The following is a 13,818-nucleotide window of genomic DNA, read 5'->3' on the forward strand; positions in this document are numbered from 1 at the left end:
GAGAGTCACCCTTTCCCCTGGTGTCGATCGCACATCACCTAATAAGCCTGCCACTTGAGTATCAACAGGGAGGATTAGAAGGAACACAAAAGATCCATTTCCTCTCCCTCCTTCCCACTGGCAGCAAATAGCACATCCACACACACACACACACACAGAGGAGCATCCAATATATGTTGAGCATGCAGTCTGTCTTCAGCTCTGTCCTCCAGGCACTGGGGAGAGTGTTCGGCTGGCTCGCGCCTCGGGGATCGGACTGTGTTCCTCCAGGGGAAGTAAAAGTCGAGACAGACGAAAGAAGAAAAAGGAAACAGTCTAGGACGGAGAGGAAATGCAAGATGAGGATATTCACTGATTACAAGCCTACTGTCTGTGTAAGAGATGCATCAAAGCAGAGACATCCTCATGCCCCATCACAGTGACTCATATAGCAAAGTAATCCCTCAGAGTGGTGTCTGAACTCATCTTATTTCTTTGTAAGTGCTTATAGGAGTTAGAGGAAGTAATATTAAGACCTTTTACTTCAGTAAAAGTATTAGAAATGCATACAAATACATGGGTAAGTCTGTGTTCTGCAGTGAGTAGATGAAAAATTCTGTCCCTGCATTTTCATACAGTAACCAAAATAATATTTATTAACAATCAGTGTCTGCAGTTTTTTCAACCTAAATATAGAAGCCACGTGGCAAATAAAAGCAGCTATTGTCTTACTGGCTCTGCAAAGAGAGAGAGAGAGAGAGCGAGAGAGACGCTGTGATGATTCAAACTTTGAATCACAAATCAGCTGAATGTTGAGGTCACGTCTGCTTTTGCACCACCGAGCTGCTGCCCCGACAGGAAAAAGATGAGGAAGGATGGTGAAGGAGGAGGAGGAGGAGGAAGGGGGGTGACATGCAGAAAGAGGAAAGGGGAAGAGTAGCGAGGAACTACTGATGCATTCTGGCGCATTTTCTGCTGCAGCACCCAGGGAATATTATGGAGAAGCGAGTTCCCCCTAAAGGAGGTCCCCTGAGCTGCCCGCAGAGCATGCTGGTCCAGCCTGACACAGCCAGCAAAAGAGAGAGGGGGGGCAGTAAAACGTGAGGAAGATCACAGAATTATCTGTTCAGGGTGTTTCGAGAAACCGAACACCCCCCACTGCAGGGAACAAGGACTGTGGAAAGAGAGGGGGCTGCTACAAGCCGAATTATCAAAGTGGTGCAGGCCTCCCTTGTGATTTACAGCCGAACAAAGCAAGAAGCCACTGACTCCTTTTCCTTGACTCAAACACCCTGTTTTCATCTAGACCGCAAATCAAAAGAAATCCAGCATCCCTCTGCTGCTGTGGACCAAACGTTCCTAAAATGCTAAACGTAGCACGGATGTAGCCGGGGCAGGACTCACAGAAACATCAACACCAGATAATTGTCTCCAAAAAGTACCCACCACAATCTTCTAAGTGGCCTGAACCATTTTTGCTATCAAAAATGCCATAAAGACGACATTTAACGCACCCCAATCAGACCTGGGACGTTATTATCACAATATGTGACTATCAAAGGTAGGGTAGGAGGTTTGGAAAACTCAGTGAGAGTCAGCGTGAAGCCACGCCTCCCAATCACATGGACGCATTACCTGAAGACGAGCTGCGGTCTGTGACTTCGGCCATCATGCACGTACCTCTCTGGTGCGCAGAGCAGGAAGAGAGTGACAACCAGCCAATACTCCGCGCAGGGTCCACCCGGAGGATTGGCTGATGTTTTTAGTGTTTTATAGCTTCCGCAGATTCATATTCTTCGTTTTAAAGCGAAACTGCCGAACTAATCGGTTGCTATCGGATTGTAAAGTGAAGTTACACTAATTTAACAAAAAGTGCATCAGAATGAAATCTCCTACCCTACCTTTAAATAGGCTAAATGGAAGATCTCTAAGAAGTCTACCCACTCTAAAGTTCACTGTCAATCACAGTGATCTTATATCAAAAAACTGAAAAATCCCAGCACGCTGCATTTGATCATTTCCAGGAATGGTCTTGAACATGTGGCATCATCACAGATGCTGCCACCGTACTGTATATGGAAGGGATGACACAGATTATTTCACAGAAAGATGTAAAGGGGTCAACAGACGTTGATTTTAAAAAAAAATACTCATTCGAATTCATTCAGCTTTACAGACCCTCCTTCTGCCTTCAGGGCGGCTCAGTGAAGCATTATGTATATCGGTCAGACATCAAGTGCCAGAGGCCGAATTCACACATTCAAATCACCGTGCTGCGTCTGAAAATTTGCAAACACATATTGCACTTTCATATGCTTTTCTGTTATTGTTACAGGGATCGGGAAAAAAAAGAAACAAGACAACAGCAGGAAAGAAAAAAACACCTAACAGCCGGCAGCTCCTCTCTCCTGCAGCCTTTTTGCAAACTTAGCTGCTCTCACTGCGAGCTTTATCGATTTCTCGTCCTAATGTTGCTGTGTTGTTCACGCAGGAGGAGGAAGATGCTGTGGAGCGGGACTGACCTTTATCGGGGTTATGCAGATGCTGCATGTAGGAGCACACACACACACACGCCGGCACTTCACACTGTCACCACAACAGGAACAGAGCGGCAGCGGCGACCTGTATCGAACGCCCCCTGTCTACATCTCTTTTTCAAGTTCAAGCCTACATTCAGACACATCAAACACAGCCTAAGAGGCAAGGCACATACTGCACAGAGCCAGATTAACCACTTATTATTAATTAACTATTAAGATGTATTTGAAAAAAAACACATTTGTAAGCATCAGATCACATCAGACTGCCTCAGATGCAGAGTAATCAACTGATGTACATTACATGTCTTTATATGCTTCCATTATTATCGTTTCAATTTTCCATTCGTCGTGGCACACTTAGTGACGTCAAGCTGGAGAAATCACCGCCAATAAAAAGTTGCCACTTATCCTACTTGTCACCTCCAGAAGGCCAACATGAAGCGCTTTCTCTGTCCCAGCAGGCAGCTCCTATTTACAGCACACGATACGACTGAAGGCAGCGGCACAGTGCTCCAACTGTTTACTCACAAACTAGCTCACACTAATTAAAGACACATATCTGATTGCGCTCTGCACTGAGGTTTCAGGCTGTGGATGATCACAACATGGACAGTAAGAGGCACTGAGGATGTGGGTTAGAGCCTCAGATTCACCTAAGTTCAGCCGCTTTGCAGCAAGATTTGAATCATGAGGCAAATTAGGTTAGCATGTTAGCATGCTATCATGATGCTGAACAAGGTCAAAGTGTTATTAGATCATAGAAGTGGGTGTATTACCTTGAAAATGCTGAAAAACTCCTGAGGATCCAGCCTCTGGAAGTATTACCGAGCACAGAAAACCACTTATTTAAACCTCACTGTTCCTGTGTAAGGGCCGGCGTGGTGTCATCAGTGTTTAACAGGGAACTGTTTTCTGGCTGAAGCGACACCGCTGAATGTTTTGACAAAACAAATGGGTCAAACTGATTCACTTGCCTCCATCCTCACTCTATTAAAGCTGGAGAGACTGTCAGAAGTTTGAGCAGGCTGGATATATGATCCCAGTCAGATTTACACACAAACACTCAGGAGGTGGTGGAGGAGGTGGAGGAGGTGGGTGCTCAGAGCGAGCGACACTCCCAGCACTGAATTGTGTTATAAATAAGCTTTAACTTAATTGCATTCTCCCAGCAGGGAGGAGCGAACGCAGGGCCAGCATATTTACTCCAACTGGACCTGTGTGTGAGGTAGATCACTGCAGCGTGCTTCAGTGTATGTGTCACAAAAGACACAGGAAATGCTCCAACAACTGCTCAGTTCACCTCTAGTATTTGTGAGAACTGAGGAAAAAACACATCTTTGACATTTTATTCACTAAAACCTGTTTAAATTTCTCAGATTTTTTTTTGCTTACAGCCCACAGTCTCCTCTGAGAGGTGGCCCCACCATCACCTCCAGCCAATTAGAATACTATCTAATGAATAATGCATGTGTCCATATGCAGCATTAAGCCTACAGTAAATCACACTGTGAACAAAACACAAGGACGTGTACTAGCTTAGCTTTAGCACAGATGGGCAGGTGAAGGAAGGAAGACTTTCATTTATCTCAACAGTCTGCAATGCAAACTTAACTTCAGACGTTATGTAGCCTACACAATACCTGAGTCGACCTACTCAGGAGAAGCAGCAGTGATAAATGCTTTAAAACCAGCGTGCCAAGAAGCTGGAGGTGATCCCAAATCGTATTTTTCTGTTTTGCATGGATGCCAGAGGGGAGAAGTCCAACCATGTTTTCCTCCTCCGGATTTTAATCCAGTGAACACAGTGGCCAATTTTGCATTTATTGCTAACTAGCAAGCTATTACCAAGATGGTAAAAATGAGCTGAGCGGAGCTGCTAACAGGAGACGGCAGATTTAGTCGACTAAAATTCTTTGATATTTAGTCAACTAAAACTAGACTAAAAGTTAAAAAATGTTGATGACTAAAATGTGACTAAAATCAAATGACATTTTAATCACAAGACTAAATTAAAAATTAAATCAGAAATTGCTGCCAAAATTAACACTGGTCCTTACGCAGAGAGATCACTTCTGATTGGCTCGCTGCCGCCGTCTCCTGATTTGTCCAGCCCTCCCACAAACAAAATTTGCTCGGATTGGATCTCGTCTCCATCAATAATTTCGTCTCATTTTTATTCGTTGACAAAAGTGTCAATACATTTCGTCTTCGTTTTTGGCACCGTGCGGTAGTTACCGTCTCATTCTATCAGCAAAAAAGGTCGTTAACGAAAACTATGACGAAAATGATTCGTCAACAAAATTACCACTGGCTCCTAACATGGCTGCAAATGCATGGCATGTTTGGTTTGATTTTATTTTTGTGCAGATATCAAGACTAAAACTGAACACACTGAAGTCGTGGGTCAGATATTTATATTTTTGTGCCATTTTACTGCTCTCAAATGCAACTATGACATATTTTTGTCATTTATAGCGGCCTAATTTTACATTTATATGTTATATTTATATGTTTTAACCTCCACCTGACTGGTTGCATTATGGAAAGAAGTCTGTGTGATTTTAACTGGACACAAACACACAAAAAAGACTTCTCCACTCTGCCAAAGAAAACAAAGCGTGACAGCACCCTGAGGTAGCATCAAAATACTACGACACATTCCAATTATTGAGAGAACAGAAACCGTGAGTCCAGCATTAATAAAACAACAGAGGAGCAGCAGCGCTGAATGTGATGAGCTGAGCTGGAGATGATCCTGGCTGTGTGTGAGCGCTGGCTGCAGGGTGGTAAGGTAAACCTCAGGGGTCTATTCCAGGATGTCTGCTAAAGTGCTGGCAGGGGGGGAAAGCTGAGTGGTCAGCAGGATGAGGATCAGCACGGACATGTGTTCTGTCAGTCATGCTGCCCGGAGGGGTGACAGCTACACATTCTACAGATATTAAGGAAGAAGGCTGGGCGGAGGAAGAGGAGGAGGCGGGGCTTATAGCAGGAAACCATTGTGATTCTCCCACAGTGGCTTCATAACTTCAGGTGATTCTGGTGTTCCTGCTGCACACCACTGGTGTGTTAACGAGCCAATCAGCGCCTAGTTAAACATGCGTCCCTCCAGGGAGGAAGCTTCTCCACCTCACAGCTGGGTTATCTTCACCACGTCAGAGGAAGCAGAGGCCTGCAACCTCACATCATCACAGCAGCACCACATCAGTGAAGTTCATCACCCAAAAAGCAGAGATACTTTCACTATACTGCCTGATCCGTTTAATCAGGTCAACAGGTCTACAGGTAAGATGCTGTAGCCACACTGTCTGCATTTTTCAGCAATTATGACCCGATCAATGAGCTGACTGTGAGAACCACTCACAGCAGCTTTAAGTGTTCCTCCACTGGTTTATTTCAGGACATTTTCACATCATCTTGTGTATAAATACTAAAAAGATGGAAAGCATTATTAGCCAGTTTAACTGACTAAATAATGCAATCTGATTAACTATAAAGTAATGTTTCAGTACATCTTTCTTAAATGTATATTTTCACCATATGTATTCACCAGGAATGTTCTCCACAGATTTTTAAGTGTCACTTTGGCAGAAAAGTAAATAAATGAGTCTGCATCGCCTCATTTTTAATGTCTTGATCTGCTTTTGTTCTCTTTTGCAGCAGCTGTGGCTTTAAAGGGTCTTTTTTCTTGGAAAAAAAACATAAATTAAAGGAATTTGATGTGAAGTTCATCAGTTGATTACAAACTTAATCACCTCATTTTGGTTCATTATTTGGCAACAAGTCCCTAAAATTTGTACTTAAAGCTGGAAGAAGTAGGAAGTCACTATTAAATATGTTCTCACCCTTTAACTAAGGAGTCATTTTCTGGCTTTGAGCAGCATTTAAGGACACACAGTGAAGACGAGCTTCAGACCTGTCGGCTGGCAGCAGAAGCACTGGCACCAAAAAGACACTCCATCCTTCATGCTGAGGACTATTGTCTGGCTAAGAATTGGAGTGATGTCTTCCAGAGACTGTAATAAATTTCCAGTCTGGTTGATAACAATGGGGCCACAGTGTGTCAAAAGAGATTGAGTCACAGCCTCATGTAGCAGGAAGGAGACGGAGAAAAGGACGCACGCGGGCTTTATGCTGTCTAATTGTCATAAAGGGCATCAAAAGGACCTCTGGCCTTCAGACGGGAGCCGTGCTCTGCCTCCGTCTAGTCGTCACAATGAAGTGTGAATTAGCAGCTTTTGGTGCCAAAGAGGGAATGCTTCTGCAAAATGGAAATAAACATAACATTTCCATTGTCAATTTCCATTCACGCCGGTGGTGGAATATGAATGCAAGGAGAGCAATGGAGGCAAATAAATTCTGTAATTCTTTCATGTCATGAGCGTGAAAACGGCCCTGAGGAGAGCTTTGAAGGCAGCAGAAGAAACATCATTGTAATTACGCCTTTAGTGAATATTCTACACATTCATCCTTTTGTTTTGTGTATGGAAATGTTCTCATGAATCTTCTAGTATGCTTCTGGATGAAGCTGTCACTTCCACTGCTCCTCTCTGTCTTTTTTATGGATGCACGCAGATTCTAATTCATCACTATCCGAGTGTAATTATGGAAATTTGGGGAGATTTGTTGGGACTTCGGTAACAGCAATCTGCCATTCTACAAAAGATCCAGAAGCCTCCGAACAGAGAAGAGCTTCATATTAATACTCAGGCGGCTCGTTTTCATTCTTTTAATGGCTTTACTGAATAATGTCCTGTATGTTTCTAGAGTAATCTTACCATATGATAACATTTATCATCAGTCTATATATCGAGTGCATTAATCAACAGTATAGTTTAATATCTCCAGTATGTCTAGTATGTGGTGTTCCTTCACAGCACAAGTCCTTTTGTATACTTTCACTGTGGATTAAAACTCTACATCATCTAGATTTTTTTTACATTTATTCCAAAGTTCAAGACATTTATATACGCTCGTATGATTTCAACCCTCATAAGCATACAGCCTTTTTTTCCGTTAAAAGCTGAAATATGCATTTAGATCCTGCTAAAAGGGTAAATAAATGCAGCTGTAAACGGCTGAAGCTCTGGGGAAGCAGGATTAACAGGCTATAGCTTCCTCCACCTCATCCTGTTTGGAACCACTGACTGTGCAGCTTATCAAGAAGATCATGCTGGTTGGTTGCTGGATGAATAATATGCTGCAGCACCACCTGATGATGGTGTGTGTGTGTGTGTGTGTGTCAGAAACACAATGATATGCCACAAAGAAAAGAGCAACAGACAAGATCTGGAGCAGAAACATCAGCAGCCCCCCTCTGCAGGAACTGTATACTTGGTATAATTAGCTTAGCTGGAAATGTGGAAGAAGCTAACTCACACTCTTCTACCTAGCAACACAGCTCCCAATCTGTTCAATAAGGCAAGTCTTTCCTCCATTTCCAGCCCTCTGGCTAAGCTAAGCTAAGCTAACGGGCTTCCAGATATATTCACAGACATTATATAATTTCATCTAATAAGCTCAGTCTTTTCCTTGAATATGTCTGCTCATATTGTTCCAGGTCATTATCAGCACCCATACGATCATGCTTATTGATCAGGTTTTTCAGCTGTAAGGACTTGTAGTACAACATGCAGATCGATGCGCTCACACTGCCTCACAACGCCAACAACATCACAACAGTGTTTCTCCACCACATCCCTCTGACTCCCTCAGCAGCCTTCAGGCCCGGCCCAAAAAAAGCATCTTGCACATAAATCAAGCAAAACCCCGAGAGCTCAGCAGGCCCCAAGAGCACACTGATCACCCCGACACTCATTCCCCCTGCCGCCGGTCTCCTGGGCCGCCTCAGCCCTCAGGAACCTCCACCCTTCAGCACAGACCCTGCCAATCAGCCACAGCACACCAGAAAGGTCCCGATTGGTGGGGGGAGGGGGATGTCACTTTGATTCAGTGCCTCCGACCAATGTGTGAGATGCGAGTGGATGCGAGCTGTGAAATAAACAAATCAATATTTCTCAAGAGGCGCGGGTTTTGTGTACATGCCAGTGTCCCAGAGACATACATGGCCCTGATACTGTTCATACCATGAACAGCAAATTGCTATTTATTATATTGTAACACTGCCAAACGTGCCCACTCAGTTGTGTTTTTATAGTGCAGTATTGTACACAGATGGCACAGCTGACAAGGCTACATAACACACACACTTTACATAGGACCTCACTGTTACTCACAGAAGCGTTTAATTTATGACAGCCCACAGGAAGAATCAACCCTGAACACTGATCAATGAGCATCACAGAAACCTGACCCAGACCTCCTCTCTCAGATCTTCTCCAGAAACAATAAAAAAAAACACAAACTCTGACCAAACAAAAGCAGCAGGGATTAGAGAAGCAAGGCGAGGGTTACTTAAGGACTTCCTGTTTCTACAGTTGTGTGACGAATCCCAAAGTTGAATCCCTATTGCACGCAGCACACAGGATTGCAACCAAAGCACTCTGATGAGAGCAAAATCTCCTGACAGGAAAACAAGGGGATACAGAGAGCACGCTCAGATGAGAGGGTGCGCCGCCTAAGCACGTACAAAAAAAGTGAAGAGTGCAAACAGCACATGAATAGGTTACCAAAGAGCGCAGGAAATTAAACGATGTCAAGAAGATGACACCTCTGCATCAGAAGCAACATGCAGAACAGCTTTGAAGCTAGCTATCATATCATATATATACTGCAGTGACTGTTTTCACGACTGGTTTAACACCATCAAACTGAAAACACAAAAACAGACATCAATAGATGCAACAGTCAAAGACAAATCACTTTGAGTAAGCTTCTACTGCTGCCGTCACATTAATGTAAACCAGCTACATAAGAAACAGAGAGTCGCTTCCTTACCAGGTCTCGTCGTTTTTGAACTCAAGCTCTCCGTAGGTGTCTTCAAAGTCCTCCCCTCCTCCTTTGGCGAGTCCCTCCACAGTGCGATAAGGCACAATGACCGTCCCTCTTGCTCCAGAAGTCCTCAGAATTTTCACTTCCATAATACCGATGCTCTCGCTGACGTGGACGGAACCGCTCTCAAAGGTGAAGATGCCCGAGTGATCGTCATCCAGAATGGTCACAGTGGCCACAGTGGGGAATCCCAGCATGGCTTTCGGGTACGGGAGACTGTTCGGGGACAGCACCTCGTCCTCAGTTTCCAAAACACGCAGGTTGCTGAGGCGCACAAAGAAGTGCTCGTCCTCTTCAAATATGTCGTCATCAATGATGCCAATGCTGATTTCCTTGATCATCTCTCCTGGTTTGAACAAGACAGTACCCTCCGTGAACTCATAGTCGGCCCCAGCGTTAGCAGAACCATCTTCAGTCTTATAATCCACGTAGATCGTCTTGTTGATGTCGCCACCCTTTCTGGTAATGGTCAGAATGGCGGCACCGCAGTTCTCGAGGCACTGGTAGACAGCAGGCTCAAAGGCAATCCGAGACACGTACTCTTCCGGCTCCTCCACGTGCACCTCCTGCACACTGGCACTCTTCTTCGCCTGTTCTGCGACATGCTTCTTCAGGATGTTTCCAGCACCTGTCATCATGCGTGTAGCTTGGATGCGATAGAAGGCACGGCTCTTCTGCTGATGCGAGAGGGCGTAGTAGTTGGCCATCTCCACCAGCTGATCTAACTCTTTCTCTGGGTGCTTCTGCTTCAGGTCTTTCAAGATGCGAATCATGTCGCGTCGGGACTCGTCCACCTCTTTGTTCTCAATTAAGCCGATGAGATTGCTGGTGGTGCCGCCATCCATGAAGTGAGAGTTGACCATCTTGCCGTCCATCTCAATCCCCTTGGAGCGTTCGGTTTCGGTCTCAATGATGACACCTCTATGTTTGTCGGTGCGATACTTCTTGTGCATGAACTTGTAGAAGAGCAGTCGTCTGTCAGCCACCCAGGCAAGAATTACACATATGGGGAAGAAGGCCAATGTGACTAGACCCTCCCAGACCTGGACTACATTAGGCGAAAACACAGCCAGGATCATGTAGAGCCAGATGTACGCAAAGATACTCCAGCCTGCAGTGACAAAGAACACTCTGAGGTGCTTGACTTTGCGTACCTCTCCTTGGGGTATGGTGGACACACAGAGGCCGATGATGACGAACATATTGAAGGCTGCACTGCCAACGATTGTGGAAGGCCCAAGCTCACCAGAATGGAAGTCATGTCCACACACCTCAATAACAGAGAGCAGGATCTCAGGGGCAGACGAGCCCAAGGCCATGAGTGTGAGGTTGGAGACCGTTTCGTTCCACACCCGGATTGTGGTGGTGGTCGTTTCCCCATTGGGCCTTTTGATGATAATTTCCCTCTCCTGAGAGGTGATGACCTCGATGGCAGCCATAAAGCGGTCTGCGATGATTGACACTCCAAGAAACATGTAGATCAGCGCCACAAAATACACAATGACCCGTGCAATCTTGTCTCCCATGGAGGGATCCTCGGGATACCAGATGGGTAGGATGATCCCTGTGGTACATTTTGAGTTCCCTTTGCATGTGGCATTGCTGGGGCTAAGCAGAGGGCTGGGAGTGGTGCGGGCCTCTGTGCAGAAGAAGGCTACAGCCACAGAGACCAGCCCCAACCAGAGGCAGGCCGACGACCCCGGTTTTACAGGCCTTGAACCCTCCATGCACCCTCCTTCTTCTCAAGGGTCCTTACCACACTGACGGTCCCTCTGGGATCCAGCACTGGGCTGTGCTTTGTTTCCAACCACCACCTAAACACAACACAGAGACAAGAGAGTTTTATCTTTGTGTCAACAAGGTGATTACAGCAATCAACACAATATCTGCCTGCATTTCCATTCCATAATCCATCATCCAATCAGCGATATGATGATGTAAAGTTATCCAACCTGAAAGTTTTTTTACACTGTTTGAAAAACCAAGTTTAGGAATACTAGTGGTTAGACTGTGCATTTGCATTTCAGAGGCAGAAACACACAGTCTGAAGCCAAAAAGAATTGAAATTACCCCACAATCCTTCTGTGCAACATCAATGGGTTTCTGCCTCTCACTTTACAAACAGCATTTTCATGAGACCTTTATGTTATCTATGAAAGGCGGCCTGCAAAAATACTCAGAAATTCATGAGATTTTTGATCCGTAAACCACTATGTGAGCAATGTAGATAACATGAGTTTAAAACACACACACACACACACACACACACACACACACACACACACATAGCCTGTGGGCTCATTCCCAATCATAAAGGTTGTTTTTTTCCAGTTCAGACGTGGATACGTGCGACCAATAATGTGGATTTGAGTGTGATTGTCTGAATTCTCAGGGGTAGTTCTCAGCTCTGAACCAAACAGCTCGCTCAGCAGGCGTGCAGTGTTGCCAAACTAAGCAGTGTCCAAAATGTCGCACTGGCAAAAAAAAAAAAAAAACAGCAGAGGGGGAGGCAGGAGCCTGTCAAGATAGTGAAACTGAAACAAAGGCCACAGATGTCCCATCCAAACTCATTACATACAAAGTCCTAACTGCACAATTACCACTCGCACAAGAGAGAGCAGCATCACCGTAACAATGCAGACAATGTCTGGATTCATAGAAGCCAGAGCTAAGCATCTTACACACCTCCTCAGCTCTTATGAGATAGGACTCGACAATCCTTTTGATGCTAACAGCTGAGGCCAGAGGCAGCAGGAGCATGACGAGCGGTTGACCACCCCAAAGTTAAAGATGATGTAACACAGGGGGATGCATTATGGAGGTTTTCTCAGGCCTCCAACACATTCGGACCCCTGAGGCTCACAGCTACTTTTTGTCTGAATTAAAATTATCTCTTCAGAGATGCAGACGGCGCAGGGTAACCATCCTGTCCTGGATTCACCACAGGAGTTTTCATTACAGTCACATTTGTTTCCCTCTTTGCTTTTGTTGAGCTAAATGTAGCTGGAGTATTTCACTGTTTTGTACCTAAAAGTGCATTCTTATGTTTCCTGAATCCTGGTTAAAGGGTTGATTACCTCTGGGGCCGGCAGCACTAAAAGGTGTACAGTACGCACTTGTGGCACTTTATGGCACTCTGGATAAAAGCCTCCATTAAATGGCAGATGTTATGCTGTGTGATGCAGATTTCTTATTTGATTTAACTCTTCTGTTTTTTTAGTACACGGAATCTTAAGCCTTTTAAAATGTCCACTTGAACTCCCAGGTGACAGTTTTTTGGGGCCGATATCTATCATGCAGGTGCACCACTGCTGATGGTTTTTTAAATTATTTGAAGTAATCGCACCAATTTAAAAGTCAAATACTGTTTCACACACACACACAATGTGTGCAAAGTTTCTGACAGGGTCTTGTGTGCAAACTCAGGCAGTCACAAAACCAATTAATCCATTCTGGAATAAATTATCCTTAATGTTTCTAATTTAATGGTTCACAGGTACAAATAATTGCATCACCGACGGAATCATTATGATGTCTTTAAGAGATCATAACCTCAATAACATACAAAGATATGGGGCTTTTTTGTGCTAACGTTTAAAAACAGAAGGTATCTCAGTTTGAAATGAAACTCTTTAGATGTTTTTTTTTAAAAGGACGTTGATTGCAGCGCAGCACAGAGAGGTGGAGGAGAGAAAATGAGATGCAAACGGCAGCAAGAAGCCGGAGACGAGGAACTTAAAGTTAACTGAATCAGCAGAGTTGTTTGTATGGACAGGAGCCAGCGCTGCGATCCCTGTGAGAACCAGCAGCGCTGAGCACCAACAAATAAACAGCAGGGAAATAATTGAGTGACAAAGTATGTAACCTAATGAGTGGAAATATGAGGAGTGCAGGATTTAAATATGTAACAAACCAAGATCATCACCTGCAAGAAGAAGCCTTAAAGCTGCATTAACCCTGGACATGCTGGAAGCTGACAGTTGGTATAAATAAAGGCACGGAGAGGCGAGGGGAAGTGCTTCTTCCTGTTTTAGAATCAAAGCAGCACTGCTGACCTGTTAGCTGCTCCTTGTCTTTTTTATTGCATGCTGGCTCGCCGGGGTGGACGGGCAGAAACTGCAATGAGGCATCTAGGATTTAAAGGTTAGGGACAGCCTCTGCGTGTGCTACAACCAGGGGGATGGGCATGATTAAATCACAGGTTATTTAATGGTTGTTAGAAGGAAGAGCAGTCTAAATCAGAAGTGTCAGATCAAAATCAACTGCTGACTAAAATTACCTCCGTCTACCTGATGATAGGAACAACTCCTGAGGGAAATATCTGCCTTTTTATAGCCGCTAAATGCTACAT

At 44.6% G+C, this 13,818-nt stretch overlaps 1 protein-coding gene across 5 annotated transcripts in view; it reads right to left on the bottom strand.

Moving 5' to 3' along the window:
* The window catches only part of slc8a3 (solute carrier family 8 member 3), an 83,242-nt gene that overhangs the window by 66,604 nt on the left and 2,820 nt on the right, over window positions 1-13,818 (bottom strand). For 3 of the 5 annotated variants that reach the window (XR_003669468.1, XM_028395739.1, XM_028395738.1), the window contains exon 2: window positions 9,414-11,281. Coding sequence is in view for 4 of the 5 variants with exons in the window: in XM_028395739.1 (XP_028251540.1) it covers window positions 9,414-11,194 (1,781 nt within the window). In the remaining variant the exon portion in view is untranslated. Of the gene's footprint in view, window positions 1-2,820; window positions 2,884-2,939; window positions 3,010-9,413; window positions 11,282-13,818 lie in introns of those variants that run through there. The other 2 variants (XM_028395741.1, XM_028395740.1) reach the window with 2 other exon arrangements.

This window comes from Parambassis ranga, chromosome 22 (genome assembly GCF_900634625.1).
Source record: "Parambassis ranga chromosome 22, fParRan2.1, whole genome shotgun sequence".
NCBI classification, from domain to species: domain Eukaryota; kingdom Metazoa; phylum Chordata; class Actinopteri; family Ambassidae; genus Parambassis; species Parambassis ranga.